This window comes from Pipra filicauda, unplaced genomic scaffold (genome assembly GCF_003945595.2).
Source record: "Pipra filicauda isolate LSUMZ 115617 unplaced genomic scaffold, ASM394559v2 scaffold82_size2718185_pilon, whole genome shotgun sequence".
NCBI classification, from domain to species: domain Eukaryota; kingdom Metazoa; phylum Chordata; class Aves; order Passeriformes; family Pipridae; genus Pipra; species Pipra filicauda.
Genome location: NW_024105009.1, coordinates 117,332 through 138,451, shown reverse-complemented (window position 1 = coordinate 138,451; position 21,120 = coordinate 117,332). Strand labels below are relative to the sequence as shown.

At 36.2% G+C, this 21,120-nt stretch overlaps 1 protein-coding gene across 4 annotated transcripts in view; it reads left to right on the top strand.

Annotated features, from left to right (window-relative positions):
- QSER1 (glutamine and serine rich 1) overlaps positions 1-18,809 on the top strand; it is a 44,053-nt gene extending 25,244 nt beyond the window's left edge. For all 4 annotated transcript variants that reach the window (XM_039390479.1, XM_027735698.2, XM_039390478.1 and 1 more), the window contains 9 exons: positions 2,495-2,790; positions 3,892-4,008; positions 4,645-4,778; positions 5,576-5,787; positions 7,396-7,533; positions 8,800-8,897; positions 12,690-12,842; positions 13,934-14,029; positions 14,650-18,809. In XM_039390479.1, coding sequence (XP_039246413.1) covers positions 2,495-2,790; positions 3,892-4,008; positions 4,645-4,778; positions 5,576-5,787; positions 7,396-7,533; positions 8,800-8,897; positions 12,690-12,842; positions 13,934-14,029; positions 14,650-14,790 — 1,385 coding nt within the window. In that variant the 3' untranslated portion in view covers positions 14,791-18,809. The remainder of the gene's footprint in view (positions 1-2,494; positions 2,791-3,891; positions 4,009-4,644; positions 4,779-5,575; positions 5,788-7,395; positions 7,534-8,799; positions 8,898-12,689; positions 12,843-13,933; positions 14,030-14,649) is intronic.
- The last annotated feature ends 2,311 nt before the right edge of the window (positions 18,810-21,120 follow it).

The following is a 21,120-nucleotide window of genomic DNA, read 5'->3' as shown; positions in this document are numbered from 1 at the left end:
CAAGCAAGAGAACATATTAATAATTGCCATCAGCAGGCATTAAGCTCTTCCTAGGTAGAGTTAAACATGCACTTTCTGTGATGATAACGTTGCACAAAATATGTTTATGAACCAACTTTTGCACTTGTAAACTGAGCACTGGTTTGACTGGGCGTGTCCAAGGTGGGAGTCATTTGAGTTTGATTTCAGCCGTAGTAATCAGGGGTGTTGCAACTCCATGTTGATAATACATTGCTAGCAAAAGAACAAAATCTGGGAAGGATTGTTTTGGGCAGGGAGGGGCAGGCAGCAACCAGTGATCACAGTAGTAGGTAGTTTTCCACACACTTTTCAGTTTCATTTGTGTTACATCTGTTTGTTTTGAAGTATTTTCAACATACAACATGTTTTTGCCTAGATAGACCTTTTCAGTCAAGTTTATTTTTTCCTCCAGTAAGCAATTAGAAACTATCCAGCCAATCCCATAACTGTACTAATTCAGGAGAAATACCATTGTCTTCCAAAATAATTTCAGGGAGAAAATGAAACATTCCTTTATCTTTTCTCAGGACTTGGGACCTGTGACCCATAGGCTGATTCTTAAAAAGATAGAATTAAGTAATGGTTTCCCTTTTTAGATTAAAGAAGAGAGGGAGATTTTTTTCTTTTATCTAGGAGTGATGTGATTTACTGAAAAATACATAGCAAAACTGAACTTAAATTGTAATAATCAGACCTAAGATACTGGGAGAATATTGCAGAATACATGATATGCTAAGCAGTACTTTATATTAATTACTGTTCTGTATTCTTCTATGTAATAGTTAAGTTCATGCATTTTGGAAAGTCTGTTACAGAAGATTAAGTTCCTCCTGTGTCTTCCAGTTGAATATGTATTTTAAACAAGCAATCAGTGACTGTTTTTCTTCCCCAAAAGCCAAAATGTGGACAGTGCCATGATGTGAGCCTCTTGAAGTTTGTTAATTTTAATAAGTCATTTCTGCCTACAACACCCAGAGGAATTATTTCAAAGGGTTTTTTTGTTAGGTGGGAATTTTCATTAGTGTTTTATTTGCAGTAATTTCTTTTCCAGTATTACTATACCTTCTTTATTATCCACAAGGATGTAATATTTATACCACCCATTTATTGAATTCACCTTCCTGATTTGTTATGTACAAGATTGTTCTTACATTGTACAAGGTGCTTAGTAATGACATCTTTCTTACTTGCTGGTGTTTTGCAGGTTTTCAAATAATTCCCTCTTTTGTCTGGTTTTGCCAATAAGTATAGAAAGACAAATACTAAAACCCAGTCTTTTGCTGATAGTATTAAATAGCACATGTGTCTTTATCTGGTGTTCTGAAGAATGTGTAACTATACTTGGGGAACTAATAATGCTGTGTCTAATTAAAGCTGGCATAGCTTTCACTGAACAAAGAAATGGAGCATATTTGCAATAATATGATGTGATATATCCAGAAGAACGTATTTCTTGGCTTAACTATTTTACTGAATTGATTTAATGAATCTTCACATATTCGGTATATAGCTTTTGTATTGACACATTAATTTGACATGGAAATCTTTTGTTTGGAGTCACTTTTGTTAAAATATGTTACATTATCTTTTTTATAATTTTTCAAGTGAAAAAGTCAACAATTAGCAGTGATTGTAACAAAGCTGTAAAATGGTTATTTTAAGTTTCCTAAGTGATTAGTAATTGTCTTATAGAAAATATAACTTGATTTCTTTTAGGTCAGCAAGTCAGTGTTAAAATTAATATGTATAGAAGACTATAAAGAAGATTTTAAAGTAATATCTAAAAAGGATTCTAATTTTTTTCAGGTGGGAAAGAATAATAATTTTGAAAGGTGGGACTTTCCTTTGGTTCTTTGGAATAGAGGAGGAGAAGAATGTTCTTTCCCTTCTTTGTTTTGTATCATCAGTTCTCATTGCTCACCTCTGTTAATATTAAAAACCATTAGGATGTTGCCAAAGTTTTAATCTGGAGCTTCCAGTTACATTGTCATAAGATGTGAATGATAAATGTCCAAAAGTCATTCAGAAAATGTTTTCCTATTCCATGTGTGTTTCTCTTTCTGTAATCCAGTTTAAAAAGACTTGACTTATCAGCAGAGTGGAAACAAGATTCAGTGTTGTGACCTTTACTGTTGTGCTTGCTTATTGCCACAAAGTTCAACAGTATTTCCTGGTGATCTGTCTGTAACTATCAAGTTGTTTTCTAAAGCATTCATCTTTGTTAATCCCAGATGCTGACAGATGCAGCAGTTTAATACAAACAGAGGTATTTAGCCACAGTATTTTTGGTTTTGTTTGAGGTTTAGTTGTGGCCAAGATACTGCTTCTATTTTAACTCCTAGAACAGGTGTTTTTCCTAGAATAGTTGCTTTTAATATATATTGTAACAGAAAAGAAGAAAACTCTAGTTCCCATTTTACATTGCTAACCCTTGATAATTTGTTTAACTAAAATATGGATTTTTTTCCTTCAGAAACTGAGAAAGGGACAGTTGTCACTGCTGCTGCCACCACCACTACTGCTGTAATAAAGCAGGACTCTCCCCAGACAACTGCCCCTGTAGGCAATGTGCAGGAGAAAGTGAATCCAGCTGACCCCTTAAAAGCAGCTCAGCAGGATGCTGTGACTACAGAACAATTGGCAAAAACGCAGGAGACTGTGGCAATAGAAGGATGTACTGACGAGGAGAACATGGACAGTGGAGGAGAGGGCATGTACAGAGAACGTGACGAATTTGTAGTGAAGATTGAAGATATAGAGACACTAAAGGTAATCTGAATATTTGCTGGGGGGGGGGAAAACACATCATGAAAAAATCCTGCGTGTGAATTTAACCTCAACAAACTACCGAGAGGGGAGAGGCTGCATATTAGTTTTCTGTTTCTATTCTAATATTCCCTGATTGCTGCCAAAATGCCTTAAAGGGATCTTTCTAGTGCAGATTGCCAGTGTGTTTTGAATGTACATGACCCATTTTATGCTACAGACACAGTAAAGTAAATCTGCTTGCTGGTAACCTCTGTTAGAACTTGGAATTACCTGTCTGAATATTCAAAAGCATAAATTTTTTCACAGGCAGCTGACTGCCTTTTTTTCTTTTTTTTTTTTCTTTTGTTAAGAAGATAGGACTAGACTTTCAAGTGTAAGGTATTGAGGAAATGACTTTTAAGTTATTGCAAAAGATCCTAATTGTCTTCTTTTTTTTTTTTTTTTGGTAAAAAGTTCTGCTTGGTATTCCAACAAGAAATGGCTTCCATAAGTAACCAGTACAGCTCTTCACATGAGTTTATGTGAATTTCCTTGTTGTCTTTGATTTCTTGGTTTGGTTTTTAAATTCTTCTGTGTATTTACCTTTCCTTTGGTGGCTATCATAGCCAGCAATATTCTTAGTCTTAGAAAATTTGTAATACTTTTGATTATTTGTCTGTGTTCACCCTCTTGCGAGCTGCAGTTTTAAATTAATTCATGTAGTTTTGTCACATAAAACAAATGGTATCAGTTTTAGATATTCCCTTGTCACTTATAAAATGGATTAAAGTATGTTAGGAGATATTTTGAATTTCAATTTTATTTTAGTTAGTTGAAGAGTCATGAAAAAGTAACCAAATACGACCAATATGACTATATGTTTTTCCAGAAGGAGTTTATTTGAATTAGTCATTTTGTGTAGGATTTATAGAGAATTCTCATTAACGATAATAATTACAAACTTGTCTCAATGCAAACAGCATGTGATGACTGAGGGTTTGAAATTTCAAATTACCTGTTTCAATTTTATCCCGGTTAACTTCCTCAAAAATACAGTCCACAAACACATTTCAGGAAGAAAAATAAGCACTGTTTTGAGCAAATAACTTTATGTTCTTACAGGTTGCTTTGCAAACAGGAAAGGAGCCTCCAGCTATCTGGAAAGTACAGAAGGCTTTACTGCAAAAGTTTGTTCCTGAAGTGCGAGACGGACACAGAGAGTTTGCTGCTACTAATAGTGTGAGTCTTAAAAATTCCTTATGAAGCCCCATGGGAGCTGATTTCCTTAATGGAAGTCTAGGAAACAAAATAAAATAAGATTCTGGCATACATTCTTAGCAATCATCCTTGAGGAGGAAAAAAAAACCCCAACCAATTTCTTGACTTCCTCCGACTCAAATTCTCTCTAAATATATTCATGGGCAGAGTTTTTGCTTTCCAATGTGGATTCTTTGGTATCATTTAGGGTGCATAAAGGAACAAGTTTTCCCAGCCAGAATAAAGTCAGTGGAAACAGGCTCGTGAACCAACTGCTTTCTCCAGTAGGAATGATAGAGGAGGATACAATTTCAACAGGCAGCCTCTTGCCAGGCAGATAATCCTTTTGGGATAACACATGTGGAGAATATAATAAGGGGAGAAAATGAAGCCCAAAGTACCTCTGGCCTTATTTTCCTTAATTTTATATATTACCTAGAAATCTGATGGAGAAGTTTTCTTAAATTACAAATGCTGTTGAATAGCATATCCATTTGGTATGTAACCCCTTTTTTTTAAACTGACTTTTTTCTTTGGTATTGACATTTTCAATTGTTAAACTACTAATTTTATTTAACTGAAACACTTGTGGGTTTTGTTGTGTTTTTTTTCTTGTAGTATCTTGGGTATTTTGGCGATGCAAAAACAAAATACAAACGAGTGTATGTGAAGTTTGTTGAAAATGCAAACAAAAAGGAATATGTGAGAGTATGCTCAAAAAAACCACGCATCAAGCCTGTACAGTCAGCAAGGTATTTTATTTCAATTAGTTTTTCATTTTGCCATATTGTTTTCCTATTAAGCACACACCTATTTTAATAAACAAGAATTATAACTCAGGATTGTTGATGAGAGGAATGGAAAGCTTGTCCCAGACTAAGAAATTGAAAAACATTCCCATCTTGACAAAAATCTTGCCTAGTGCTTCCCAGAATTGTATTCCTTGCCGTGCTGTCAAAACTGTGGTGTGTTAGTCCTAAAATACATAACTTTGTATTTATGGGATTAATATTCCTGTTTGTTTTCCTGTTGTGAGTGGTGGGAAGAGGAAGGAGAGGAGTTTTCTGGTTTCTTATTCTAGTCCTCAAGTTCCTACATTTCCTTCATTTCTACCTGGATGATTTTCTCTCCCATCTTTGTGCAGATACAATATCCCAAATTCACTTTGTCAGCAAACCTCAGATCTCATTGATTACTAATATTTGTTCAAGTGTGTCAAGTCTGATTTTTTTTTTCATTAAATAGTCAATTTTATTATTAGCTCCAATCTCCTCTGGCTCATAAACTCTGCAAACATTGGGCAATTTAAAATTTCTATGCCTGTTTATCTAGTTATAAAGTTGGAATATTATTAAATCATAGGTAGCTGAGAATAATTGTTAAGCATTATATCAAAAATATAGTAGTATAGTGTGGATGACCTAATTCTCACAGTTGACAATGAAGTAAGTGTATATAATCAGTGGTTAAATGAGAATATGGCTATTTTATTAATGCCAAATCTTGTGTGGTAATTATTTTCATGAAGATCATCTTCATAATATTGCAGGACTATTCATTGCAAACCTAGTAATAGCAACATCAAACCCCCTGATCCACCAACACCAAAACCAACAGCAACAAAAGTCTCTTCCGTGAAACCCAAAGCTAAGCAGCCAAAGGTTAAGGCTGAACCACCACCAAAGAAAAGGAAAAAGTGGAAAGAAGAATTTTCCTCTTCCCAGTCTGATTCTTCACCTGAGGCCCAGAGTGAAGAGGATGGTGAGTGAGATACCATTGCTGGCATCTGGGCCTGTTTGAACTTCACTGAGAAGAGTATTATAAAATTGCATTGTTTGACCGTGCACATTTTTCTGTACTAGCCTCAGAAAGTATATTTTAAATCTAACAGTGCCATGCAAAATGAGTTCCTTAAAACTTTTTGCTTGCTGTTTGTGTGTGAGCATAATTGAAGTTATCTTACATGTAATTTATCAGTGAGATAAATATACTTTTTACTGCTTGCTTTCTACGATGGGTGCAATTGTAAGAGGAGAATCCGATTTGATTTTTTTAATACATCTCAAGAATGAGTTTCTTCATTAATTTTCCATTGCAACTGCGTGTCATGTCAAAAATAACATTCCTGCAATGTTTGTCTCCATGCAGATGTGGGCAGAATTCAGATGCTACTGTTGTTTTTTCAAAACCCAAGGAGAAAAAACAGTTGACTTTTTTTGGCTGCTCCGTTGCTTGTCTGAATGCCAGCTGTTCAAATGGAGCCTGCTGAGCAGATTTGCTGTTAAGACATTCATGGAACGTTGAGATTCCATGTTGGCAGGAATTCTCCAGGACAGAAAGAGAACTTTCTGAAGTTTGCAGTCTTTTGTAGAGGTTATCTGTGGTAGCAAATACACAGTGCATTTTGCATGGTCCTTTTGGTTTGTTTCCTGTGTGTTTGAAGCAAAGCTGTGCATTACTCATGCTCTATACTGCTGCATTTCCAAAGCATCTTGGTTACTTTTAAATACAGACAAGCTACCACTGGTGTACTGGAACACTGCCTCTATGAGAACAACATCTTTAAAATGCTATTTTTCAAGCCAACTTGCCCAAGTAACCATTGATATGTGCAACTGTCCATGTTTAAAATCTCAAGTCACCTGGTGATGATAGTCATCCGTAGAAATGTGCATATCCAAGGAAGTTTAACAGCCTTGATAGCTAAATTACTGAAAACCTTGGTGCCAGACATGGAGCCTATAAAAAGCTCCAGAATGCTGACTAGAAGTGATGACTGCTCCATGTGCATGTTTGGAATTGCTGTCTACGAAAAAACAAAAGCTTCCTCAGAATAAGCGCAAATATGCCCTACGTTGCTTCACTGGGAAGATTTGTTTTACATGTTTTTTGTGAGCTGAAGAATTAGGTGGGATTGGCTTTGATGGTATGCAGGCTCTTAAGTGATATTTGAGCTCTGGAATTTATTTTTTTTCTATTGGACAAATCCAAATTCTGCATTTTTGGGATGTACTTGCATTGACGTGAAACCTGCACTTATGGCATTTGACTTGACTGAAGTTATTCATTCTCCATTTTCTGTAGACTTTCAGCTACAGGAATAGGAAAATGTCTAAATTCCATAAATTTATAATCTAAATGCTGATAGTTAAAAAAAAAAAGACCTGAACCAATTGTAGCATATTTGGTGTCTGCCTCTGTTTTTGGCAGATAAGCAGTTTATTACAATTGACTGCACTGGGTTTTAATCTCTTGGGGTACCAGCAGGGGTCACTTGTGTTTTAAGAGAGAAGCCTTCAGTTTTGAAAAACACAGATATTTGCAGGATGATAAGGGGAAAAAATTCATTCTTTTCTGATTCGTTTTCAGAGGTTGTACCTCCAGCTCCCCTTGTTACTCGCTTTCTGAACACAAGAGCTATGAAAGAGACTTTTAAGAGCTACATGGAGTTGCTTGTTAGCATTGCCTTGGATCCCGACACAATGCAAGCCTTGGAAAAGAGCAATGGTACAGTATGTTTAACATTTGTATGTTCTTACTAGATTTTAAGGTTATTAATCAGTAAATCAAATGTTTTGGGGGTTTTTAAAAGAAAAAACCCACAAGCCTACTGAACTTCTAGTAACATAACCTCATCTGAAGAACACCATTCAAAATATTTGTGTGTATATATGTTTTTGCACTATCTCTTTGAATAATCAAAGTAATTTGCAAATACTGCTTTGTCTGTTTTATTGTATCAGACTTGTGCTGTGAATGTCAGAACCGAGCTCTTTGTTCCTGCCATTATTATACTCTAAACCTTAGCAAATATTTATTTAAAATTAAGAGAGTTTCATTCTTGCTGCTATTAAAAATTCTGCTTTTCAAACTCTGAAATCTTAAAATTGTTGTCAAAGAAAACTATATTAATACACACTTTTTCTTTGAAGACAAAATATTTGGACTTATTTACCCTAGCAGACTCCAGGATACAAGTGGAAACTTCTATTTCTCAAGATTTAGGAAAACACTCCTGTATAAAGATCTCAAAAGAGGAATTATTTCATGTATTATTTAGTTGCAGGCTGTTGTTTTGTACTATATTCTGTTTGGCTGTATTTAAAAAAACCTGTTTTCTGTCCTTTCCATTCCTGGTTTGCTTGTATTGTGCATCAGTGCACACTTACCTCAAGATTTCAGACCCATGCATTATGTCAGTAGTCCCACTAAAAGCAAAGAAATTGGCTTTAGAGATAAAAGGCTCCATACTGAGCTGTAAATTTTCATTCATGGCCACATGCCTATGTTCAACTGTATATGGTGCAATTCACAGTGGTTTATCAGATAACTTTTATCAGTAAGCACTTTCCTCAGTTTCTGTTGTTATAAATGCCAGCAGGGTCATCCCTCGTAAAATGGAATAACAAATGTCACAACCACAAACTTATCTTCATAAAACAATGAAACTATCTAGGAGGAAATGGTGTGAAATCGTCTCTAAAATTTATGCCCTGTAGTGCTCTATCTTAATTTTTCCTTTGAGCGAAGAAAGTCAGAGAAGGAGCAGGAATGCAGCCAGCAATTAAACTGCATAATATCTAGACCAGCTTAGTGGGCTGGTCCGAAAAATGAGATCTTTCTCTCACATTTGGAATTACTTTATGTGCAAATTGCTTTATTTTTTGCTTTCCACATTGTGTAATAAAGGGTCAAAGTACAGATTGAAGATGGATCTCGTTACTGTGCATCTCTTAATAATCAACTGCTGCGGGTTTTTAATGTGTCTTTTAGATGAGCTACTTTTGCCTCACATGAGAAAAATTGATGGTATGCTGAATGACAATAGGAAAAGGCTGCTTCCCAAATTACGCTTGGATCATGCTTTCAAGGTATTCTCTTTCAAATTCTGGGATTTTTAAAAGTCATGTCATAAGTAAGCCATTGAATGCATACTGTGCAGGCCCAACTTAAACCCCAGAAGGCACACTTTTAACAGAAGTGAATATGGATTTGAAAGAGATGCTATAAATTTAGTACTTGTATGTGGCATTTGGAGAACATTTTGTGATGGAGGAGTTGATACTGCAAAGGTAAAGTTCTAGTTTTACTCCCCATGCTTTCTGGTTCATTCTCAAGCATTTTTTTTTTTCTTTTAAGCTTCTCAAATTTGCCAAAAGCAAATCTGTTTCCTGTCCTTCTAGAGCTTTTGCTTAAGCGATCGTATTGCCTAAAAATAAACTTTTACATGAAATAGCTGTGCTGTGGAGCAGATGTCTGAACTTCTTTGAAGTAGAGAACATGATCAGAGGAGTTTAAAACCAGGACAGAGGGACTCAAGAACAACTCATTTGTGTGCTCTTTCATGTATCTTCAGCATGGAAGGTTGATCCATGGTGTGGATAACAAGCCCATATTACAGCAACTTTGACGCGGTAATAAAAAAACAGGTCTGGATGTGGACAGGGAAGAGAGAAGCCGTAACATCTCAGTAGAGAGAAGGTAAACAGGAGGATAATCACTGGGGTTCCTACTGTTCCCACCCACCCTCCAAGCAACAACGCAGGTTTTGCAAGTGCAGTGAAGTGAATTAAGGGTTTTTTCACTCGTAGGATCATTTAGGTTAGGAAAGACCTTTTAAGATGGTCAAGTCCAACCATTAACCCAGCACTGCCAAGTCCACCACTAAACCCTGTCCCCAAGTGCCACATCTACACGTGTTTTAAATGCCTCCCGGGATGGTGACTTCACCACTTCCCTGGGCAGCCTGTGCCAGTGCTTGATAACCCTTTTGGTGTAGAAATTTTTCCTAATATCCAATCTACACCTCCCCTGGCACAACCTGAGGTCATTTCCTCATGTCCTCCTGCTTGGGAATAAAAGACACCCTTTTGTCAATGTCTGTAATCAGACCGATTATTTGTTCTTGGTACGGTTTTGAGAACAACAACAGTAAAGCAGATTTGTCTATAAACACATCAGACCAAACTTGCTCTTTTGCCTGTCTTTACCTGTCTTTTTGCTGCCCAAGGTACAGGGACACTTGGAGAATTGTGGTGTCTTTGTACTGCTGTGAGCTTGCTTTTGAGAGCTAAGTGGTGAGGGAGATAGTAACAGACTTGAAAGTTGTGCTTTTTCATCATGAAATCTTTGAGAGATCCCTTTCCTCCCAGCCCATTCCTTGTGGGACATAAAGTGACATTGTTTCAGGGATGAGAACATCATCAACCAGTGAAACAGCTGTAATTCACACCACTCTTGAACTTTTTTAATGTTAGTTATGCTGTTTTCCCAACAGCTGAACACTTTGTACCTGCTTGAACAGGATTTCTTGGGGCTTCCTCCTTAGAGTAGGAAGGCATGGGGAGGGCTGTGTATTTTTAAACCATACACAGAGCTCCAGAGAAGGTAACATGTGCTTACTCTCCATTTCTGTTTTTCTTTTGTGGTGAGAATTTTGTATTAATAGGTTCTTTTTCACCTGTCTGTGCAGAGAACACAGGCCAGTTAAGGTGGGCTACAATTTTATAGAATTCTGGTTACTTTCTCAGTACACAAAAAGTGAGAGGTAGCTGAGTTCCCAGTTTAAGGGAAAAAAGCTAATATAATTTTCTGTAATACCAATATGTAATTACAACTGCTTATTCAGTTGGAGTTCATAATGAATGCAATAGCTTTGCTATGTGTTCACTTAGAAGCAGATTATGTAAAGATTATATCTCTAAAGTTTACTTAAGCCTGTATTTCATGATATAAGCTGCAAGAATTTAATGGATGTAAGGAAGGGATCTGCTTGGGATGTCATCTGCAAGATAAAAAACCTCTTATGTTTTTCTTTGGTATGAAGGTACCAACTCGTGCCATCCTTGGGTCAATATTTTGGATAAAAATGAAATGCCTATTTGTCATCTTAAGTGTTTGTGTTGGTTAGGAAAATGTGTTTGATACTCCTTAAGATCTGGGTTAATTTGCTCATTAATGAAGATCTGTTTCTATTCTACCTTTGATCAAATAACTAGTTCAGATATTAGAGCTGAATGAGGCACTGAAGAAAGCAATAAGTGAAAAATATCACTTGTCATTCACAGTTATCATTCAGTTTGAATGGTTTTGCTATTCTGCGTTGATAGGCATGGATAAATTTAATATTGGTTTTCCACTGGACACAGTTAATGTGGAATATATTATCACTGTATTACAAACCAGACACTGAAGTTAGCAGTCAGTGTTTGATAGGTTTGCCTGTATCATATTTTATAGTTCTAACAGTTTATTGTGTCCTGTGTAAAATAGTTTTTATAAAAACTTAGAAAATATTACCATTGCCTTAGTTGAAGCTCAGTAAGTGAAGCATCTTAGCTGAATTGTGCAAATTTCATTTGAAAATAATTATCACCATTTTGGGTCTCATGCTCTCAAAGATGCAGAAATCACTAGTATTTTCTTCTTCATTCCAATCCAAATTTGTCTGGTTTAGGTAATTTAGGTAATGTAAATTGTTCCAGCTCTTGGGAATTCTCCAGGGGAAGGCAAAAGTGGCCAGAGCCCCCTGGATACTCAAAATCAACCTTGAGAAAAGCTATTACAGTGGATAGAAAAGCTAAATAATTGAAACCTGTTGAAGTTGTACCAGTTTGAAAGCACTGCAATGAAGCCTGGGTATGGACAGGTTGGCTGCTCAGGGTTACTGCTACCACTGTGCAGCTACCTCTGTGCTGTAGATCTTACAGCTTTTTGCTGAGAGGTTTGTTTAATAAAGGAAAAAATTACACATATATATAAAGAGCTAATAAATCACAGGCAGGGGAGGTTGTTGAATTCTAGTACTGTTTGTTAAAACAGAATAGAAAAATTGAGTCAACTTCATATTTTAACCCAATAGTCCGAGTTAAGTCCTTAAGCATTGATACATATTTCTCTGTGCCTCTTTTTCTGCCTTGTGGTTAAGTATAATACAAGCACGTTCATTTAACTTGAAACATTGTTTTTCAGGACCAGATTATGTGGCATAGCAGAACTATTTGAAAGCAGCTGCTAACATAATGCTACATTTGTACAACAAAGTTGTATTCAAATTGACTCTTGCAAATAACACAGAACTAAAGCTGGTAGAAATGCAGTTCCCTCCCCTGACTTAATATGTCTGAAACTTGTGCCTCTTTGAACCAGCCTTCTGCTGCCCTGTGCATAAGCTTTTCTACCTTACAGATATGATAAAAGGCAATTAGTTTACAATTTGCAAAAGATGGGACAAAAGCTATGAATATTTAGGCATCCAATCCCCGTTAGAGTTGGTAGACTTCCTGTGCCTGACTAGGCATTAAATACTTAAGGATCTTCAAGTAACTTTGCCTTGGAGATTCTTGTGTAGAAATTGCCCAGTAGAGCTTTTCTTTTTTTTTTTCCTCTTTCTAGTGAGAGAATCAGAGAGCATAATCTTGACACACAATGAAGGGATCTTGTAGTCTTGAAAAATTATAGTAGTGAAGAACAGGCGGTCACGCTTTCCAAACTATATGGTTGCATGATCTGATAAAGACACTTCATCAGGTCTTTGTGGAAGAACAAATTTTTCATAACAGGCTGCACTCTAAACTTTTCAAAGAAAAATGGTCGATTTGTCATCAATCTGGCCATCCTTGAGTTTTTTTCATAATCCTCTGTCTTTATATGCTCTGTTAAAGAATGCTTTGGAAAACTTCCCTGAACTGACGGTGATCACTCGGGACCCCAAGACAAAATGTGGAGGAACATCTGTGTCTAAGATCAAAATGAATGGGAAAGCTTACAACAAAAAAACACTGAGGGCTTCTAAGTCAACCACTAAATTAGCACAGGTGAGTCTTCAAAGGGGTTCGTTGCTGCCACCATCTGACTTGTAAAATGATAACCACACTTATATTATATAAAATGCTGCTTCATGTATTTAGGTGTTCCGGCAGATTTATCAAAATATAAAATCTTGGAGTGAGGTGCTTTTTCTGTAACAAAGGGATGTTAAGAACCAACATTAAAAGCAGTACATTAAATCATTATTTTAACTCATCTGCAAAAGATAGTTTGTCAGCCTTCTGGGCTGTTGCTGAAGCAACAGCATTTTGCCTTCAACATTGCAGTTGTGGTGAAGTCGCTGCGTAGATCACAGTAATAACAGTTTCTTAGACTTGCTGCAAAATCTCTAAAGTAAATGATACCATGGCTTCTAGATCAAAAGTGAAAAATTAGTGTTAATAATGTAAAATCTTAGATTAAAAATTGAGCTCTGTATTGCTCCTTTCCTCGTTTCCAAAGACAGAATGAAGCTGTGTATCTCAAAAAAAAAAAATAAAAAAATTGAAAAAAATAACATTAAAAAGCAGTGTGGTAAAAACTGGAGATGTACACACTGTTTATTTGCATATTATTCCTGGGGAACACTATAACTAGATTTTGGCTGAGTACTGGCTCACACAGGCTGCCTAACCTCCCAGTGGTAAATAGTGGCTCGACAAATGACCTGTAAATGTAGCTCACACTCGTATTTCTTGTCAAAGTAACATATTAGGTAAGTACAGACCAGCCTTCTCAAGCATAAAGTGTGTGATTTTTGCAGTGATACCCATCAATTTGATAGAAAAGTATTTAAGCTTTGGTAATTCTTGCAATAGTTCTTGAGAAGGAGATGTCTTGCCTCTTTTGGACTTACAGTGCATTCAGGATAACTGAAAGCATTCCCAAACCTGATTTCGATAAAACAACATGAAAAGTGGAGATAGGAGATAATTATGATATATATTAAATTACAGTTTGCCAAAATATGTCAAAATAATGATTTGAATGAAGTACTGAATTTCCGAATTGTTGAAAAAAACTGTTTACAGAAGAAAATATCTGAAATATCTCTTGGTGAATAACATGAATTTACATGAAATAATTGTTCTTTTTGCAGGAGTTTACAGTAGATCCAGAAAAAATACAGTTGTATTCTTTGTATCACTCACTCCATCATTACAAATATCACATATATCTAACATGTAAAGAAGAGGTAAGTAATTGTTCCCATTGAGCTACTTTTACATGCATTGAGGAAATTTATTGAGGGAACTGAGTCCACCTAGAGGGACTGTCCTCATCTTCTTGATGGATGAGTATGGATTGAGGCCTCCTATTTTGATTAATTCTTTATGGCAAGTGAAAGGGTACACTGAGCACATACATTGCCCCTAATGGGCACTGCTGCTCAGAACATTCAGATATGAGGCTTTCAAGGTTTGTGTGATTCCCTGAACTATTCTTCACTGTTATCCAAAAAAAAAAAAAAAAAGGCAACAAATTTTATCGGTGTGTGTAACTCATTGGATCTAGGAGTTTATTTTGTCTTAGAGTGCCACTCCTTTATTTTTTCTGCAAATCCTTGGTGGAAATATTTCAGGTAGCAGAAATACAAGAGTTGAGCTCTGGCTTGGTTGTTAAGAAATGCATTTTGGGGGGCATTTCCTCTTGTTTTTAAAGCATAGAGTTGGGTTGTGTTTTTTTTCCAAAGAAGGTTCGTATTTAACTGCAGACCTATAAAAATGAAAATTCTTAAATTCTGGCAGCCTAACGTGTGTGTGTGTGTGTGTGAATCTCTCTCTCTCCCCCTCCTTCTCTTTTTTTTTTAAATAGATTTCTTCTGTTCAGAAGACGAGTGCAGACCTAGGCCAGGAAGAGATTGTGCAGCTGTGCATGAAAAACATCAAATGGGTGGAGGATCTTTTCGAAAAGTTTGGTGAACTTTTGAATCGTGTCCAGCAGAAATGCTCATAACAAAAGTGTATCCCAAATCTCCCATTTTTTTCTACGGCACTAACCTGATGGAACAGAAGAAGGCTGAGAGAGAGAGGCTCTGATTTCTTTTACAATGCCAGACTGCTTCTTGTTCGTAGCCATTTTTATTTCTCCTTATGGAACTTTGTGCCTTGGCTCGTGCTAAGGAAAAGTGATGCTGCCAAGGAAATCAGTCCTTTGAAGATGGAACTAAACATAAAACCTAACCACATTTTTAACCTGAAGAGTTACTTTCTATTTTGTAAACTATTGGATAACTTAGTTTTATTTTCAGAAACGTTTTTGACAAGTGATAAAGCATGCACTACATATACTTTTTTCTTTTTTTTTATTGCTGAACAGATAACAACACCTAAAATACTACAGATTTTTCCATCCCTGACTAAGCGAGAGAAAAGTCAGCGTTGGGGTGAACTAATTTTTACATGTCTGGCCACCAAATTTAGAGTTTTGTACATTTTGTGAACAGAGCCGGGGTGACATCAGTTTCTGCATACATATATTGCCATAATAAAATCCAGAAATTTCATTATGCTTTATGGACTCCTTTTACTATTGTCATGTTCAGGAGACTGAACATGGAGTTGGTGCAATCCTATGACTGCTTTTGTGTCAAATTATATTGTAATGAAAGACAATGACCTTAACTATTTTCCCTGTTTTGAAGAAAAAAATATTTTCCTTTATACTGTGTTTTTTTTTTTTTCCTTTTGGAAAAAAAAAAAAGAATTCAATTGTACATTTTATCTCACTAATAGTTGTATTTTTCACAGAGGAAATATTGTGGTTAAAATTGTTACATGTATCTTTGTAATACACTTTCCATTGTTTTCAGTAAATCCTATTCATTTATATGTTGATTTCATATTGTAAACTATGTATCTTGAGGTAACCCTTTTGTTTATACAGGTTTGCTTCAGTGTTAACCAGAATAATGCATAATGCATACTAGACTAGTTTTGCTTTAAGTGTAGTTGTGTTAGACACTGCAATTATTTTCTGATACGTGAAAATAAATTTCTTATTAAACTAGCACTTGATTAACTGAGAGTTTAAATGAAGAGCTACTACACTTTATCTTGGTCAACAAAGACTGTTGATTGAGAAGATTTATATGCAGTGTTAAACACAGCTTACATAATTGTTTGTAGAACTGGCAGTTGCAGAGCTGTTCTCTTTTTGGTGCCTTTCAAGTCTTCAGACATCTTTGTAGCTTTTTTTTCCCCCCCCTCCAGTTTGTTAACACTTAAGTAGTGCCACTAGTCACACTCAGACAATGAATGTAATGGTAATCAGGAGAACATTTTCTTTAAATTTGCCAACAGAATGCCTTACTGAGTCATTCACAATGGGTATGTACTCTACTGGCGTCCTAAAAGAGAAAAAAAAGTCATGTTGGTCTTTTTTCAGATAATGTAGAGAAAAAAAACAACTTCATTCCTTTATCCTTTCACTGCCACTTAGTGCCTTAATTTCAGCCAAGAAAGCAGGGTTCACTATTCATTGGCCAAATGAAATAATGTTCATTGCCATGGGACCTTTTCCCCATGTTTTGATCCTGTTTAGTTGTTAAATATTCATTAGACCGTAGAAGTATAAAGAGTTTAATGAATAGATGTGAAAATGAAATTATTTGATCTTGAGTAAGCAAATAGAGGTTTGAATATTAAAGTATGTACAGAATTTTAGCTGATTAGATTTAGAACCTTCTAGGATGTTTACTGTATTTCCAAAGCTTTTCATCCTTAAAAAGCAATAATTCTCCTTTACAATTTGTATGCAGACTACAATGAACAGAAATTGGTGTGTGCTCTTGCCTTTTTTTAAGCCTCTCCGTAGTGGTTTTGCTTTAAAAAAGGAGGCCACGTGTTACTAAATGCATTGTGCTACTGCTAGGTCTGCAACTATCAAGGAAAGTGAGATGGGTTTGGGTTTAGGAAGAATATGCAGATTTTTAGAGCAATCATGGAGCTAATTAATTTTCACAGTGAAAAGAAGGGTAACCACAGGGGTGAAGAGTTTCAGTCATACTCAATCTGGTAGGAGCTGGAGTTTATACAGTGGAAACCAAACAGCAAAATTGCCAACCTTGGTAGCAATCAGATAAAACTATTTTCATGTAAATATGCACACTGGAGGTATGGTAGAAACGTGCCTGGAATACCCTTTAATCCATAGTGGGGATTCCCAAGTTTCCTTAGCGTATTCCCTTATTGGTGGGGTGGTTGGCAGTGTGTGTAGATTCAGGAGAGGTATTTACTTGCCCAGGCAGAGTTCTGTTGTCACACTGCAGTGATAGGCACAGCACAGTTTGGAAATTCCTGGTCTGTAGTTCTAAAGATGATGAGGATACAGACTGAGGGAACAATGGAGTCGGCTCCTTGATTGGTGCAGTGAAGAGCTCATCAGACTTTGCCTCTCTCACTCCTCTTCCCAATATGACTATGAAGCAACTGGTTGAGAGAGGTCTCTGTGCTTTCTGAATGATTACTGTACCACTACTGTGTACTTACTCTAGGGTTTTGAATCCAGAAGCAGCTTTAGGAAGCTGCTTTCAGTCCTTAGAAGCTGAAAAAAAAAGAAATGAGAGGCTTTTGGAGTAGCTTGTCCCTATTTTAAAAAGAGGGTAATTTTAGTAACATTTTAAACAAACAAACAAACAAACAAAAAGGTGGCCAGGATGCTCTGCACTGCCATAGAAGGTGACCTGGCTTATTTTTGGCTGTTTTATTCTCAAGGCCAGTTAAACAAGCACTGTGCCTGTAGAAGACAGGGGAAAAAAAAAAACCTGTCGGGAATAAAAGTAACTACCCCAGTCTATTAAAGATTAATATATTGGAGCTTCCATCTTTGTCTTGGGCTGCAAAAATGGTGGCTGAATTATTGATTTACCAAATTAGAATAAATAAAAATGTGGAACTCTGAAGTGTGGTGAAGGGTCATAAATCAAAATAAAGCTTCGTTAGTGGGATTGAAGAGGGTTTTTTTATACTGAAGCAAACTTAGGAAAAAAGTCAATGTACAAATTACTTTTTTTGCACAAATACTTTGCTTTGTTTTGTTGCATTTTAGGTAATTAATTCTGCACCTACACTTCAATTCTTTTTCCCTTGAAGCAACACTGAGGTCTTCATCCCTTAACGTCTGACAGTGGAAATTAAGCACTCATTTGACTGCAAGAGAAGATGCACTAGGAAGGAACAAAGCCCTCCTTAGACTATGAATTAGCAAAACAGGAATGAAGTTAGTTGCATAATCTATTATTTGGTTCTTAATTTCATCTCCTTTCTTTTAGTGCAACATCCCATTCTATACAGGGTTTGGTTTTATTCAAGTACAGTATTTCTCTTAAAGGCAGGTTTTCTTTGAGATGCTACTTCCAAAGTTTTGCTAGCAAAAAAATCAGAGGCAAAATTGGATTGAGGAATTGTTTCTGAAAACAGCTAAGGACTTTGGGTTCTCTGAAGTTCTGTGGCATGTATTGTATTCATATATTGTCGAAATGAAATACTACTTTTTAAAAAGTCAGATCTTACAGGCTGTCTTCCAAGTAAATGATTTCCATAGGAAATATATTTTAAATATTATTTAAATATTTACTACTATTTAAAACAATTTTAAAACAGAAGAGCTAATACTATAATCACAAAATGTCAGTGTGTTATCGACCATTTCTTATTTTGTTGCCAGCACTTGACATTTGGTCTCTCTTACCCTATTACATATCTGTGCATTATACAATGCACATCCTGCCATATTTTATTGTTTAAGCTAATATTAACATGTCATTGGTAATAAATGCATGTTTTTCTGCATATCTGCTCTGCATATGGCAAAAATGAAGCTAGGGCTAATTAAGAGACACTTTATGCATTCTTAGTCCAGATTTTCAGGTGGTCCATAATACAATGTATGGAAATGTGAAAAAGGACAGTTTTGTACCATTCATGATGTTATTAACTAAACCCATTAAAGTGAAAACACTTTTTAAACAAAAACCTTATAATGCTTAGTCGTTTATTGTTAAAATGTCAAGTCTTGAAAAGTTAGATTGTTGGAAACAAATTGGCAATTTAGACTACATTTTCTGATTGCAGTATGAAGAAATACAGTTCTAGGGTTTGGGGTTGTTTTTCCACTATATTACATGAATTGAACATGTCTGGTTGATCTGGGACTTTTACAGTTATGGGTTCTAAATGTTCTGAATTAATTTTCACAATGTATCTGCCAGGTCTTAAACTTCTGTGACAAGTGAGGAGCCAGACAGTTGGGGTAAGAGGGAGAATACTGCTGTGATTCAGGTGGTTTTTTTCCTGCAGTATTTTCACTTGTTCTATTTCTTGCTAAACTAGAATATCATCTCTATGCACTTGTGGGAAGAAATGGTACTCCAGAGACTTTTGTTATTTTTTTTTCCCCACAAATTACAATGAATTACTCTGCATAGCCTTAGGACTGTTTTTCTTTCAGGCAGAGGGCTGAATCCCATGCTGTGGATACTGTCCATAAGATCTATAATTGGAGAAAAACGTGAATCTGAAGGGCTGGAATATTTTAATTTTTTTAATGACTCTCTGTATAAGCTGCTTTCCAAACCAAGATGAGTATAAAATGAGTCATTTGCCCATGAAGTTGATTGTTGTTTTCTCCAAAAAAAGACATTAGGAAGCAAGTAGGCAGAGAATGTCCTGTTGCAGTGTGGAAGCTGAAGATTTTGATACTGCATTTCAGATATATTATAATTTTATGAAGGTGGGGTTTTTTTAAAGTAAAAGAAAGGCAAGAAGCTGAATGTACACAGCTTTTCAAAAGAGAGCAGCAGCTCCTGCTATCTGCAATTTGTGGGTAAGTATCTTGGGCAGTCAAAATTACTTGCTTTGCATTTGGTATTTGCCTCTCCCATAGATAACCAACAAATCTTTGTTTCATTTCCAGAAACTGAAGTACAGAGACCTGTCTTAAAATTCTTTTAATTTGATCTCTTATGAGAATGCAGCACTAAATACAGAGAACAAGATGTTTATAAAGGAGAAAAATAAATGGTGAGTCAGGGAAAACAGCAAACAAAATTTCAGGGCTGTACCTCTTTTGCCCTGGGTATTTCTTAGGTTTCTGCTTTTAAAAGTTTCACTGGGCATTTTCTTTTGTGTGTGTGTGTTTAGTTTTGGTTGGTTTTGTTGGGTTTTCTTAGCTACATGATGCCCAAAGGGAATCAGCAGTAACAGCAGAGCCCACAAGCAGGACTGAAGGAGCAGTTAAGGCCCTTCATTTTAGGGGGAAAAGACTGGGAATGATGTGGAAGGGCTCATATGTATGTGATGGTTTGTACAAGGAGGAATCTAAGGGAGAAGAGGGGTGGGAAGTTGCAAGAAACATGGGTCAGGACACTGGAAAGGAAGAATTTGGGAAGTGGGCAAGCCCTGAAACAGCCATCAGAGGAGGGGCATTCAGTGAGTGAACAGCAGTAATGCAAATGTGTGAGCAATGAAGTCAGCAGTAACTGAGCTGCAGAACTTCCAGCCAGTGCATTAACTTTAAACAACTGAGCCCTAATGGAACGTGCAAACTACTAATCATACAGTTTGTGTAACAGCTTCAAAATCAGAGTAATTGTCATCCTTTGGACACACTGGGATGTTTACACACAGGAGAATTTTAATTGTGCATCTGATTCTGTGTGTATGATAAAGATTATAGATGGGAGTGGCCACTCTTAGATCCAGTCACTAATGCTTTGAATTTTAAAAATCCAATTTAAAATGCTGTCATTGATTTCTTCATAGGTGCTTTTGGCTCAAATTATTAATAAATGAAGTCTCTTTTTATTCTGCGTGTGTTACTTGAAATCTTAAACTCTATCACTGGAAGTACATGCTGTAGCCTTCTCAGGCTTCCAGGGCAAGACCTTTTAAGTAAAACTGTGTTGTTTTCCATCATCCTTTCCTCTCTAACCATGGTGGCTGCTGTTGTGACTTGTCTATGCATTATTTATGTATCAGATATTTTTTGCTGAGACAACAGAAGGTAAATGATATGATAATTGAATAAAAGCTGAAGGATCAATGTTTTATCATGAGGTTAGGTCATATGGGCAAGTCATTCAAAGCTCTGGGAGTATAAGGATTTAAAGCTCTTCTCTAAATAAAGCAGCTTTGGTGGTTTCTGAAAGCTCCCAGATTTTTGTTGGTGGTCAGAATGCATAAATCCCTATCCCTTTCATAACAGAAGACAGTAAGGGAACACTTCTTTGTTTCAGTGCAACGTCCAGCAACTTTGTTTAAACAGCCAGAGAGGTGGTTTGACCAC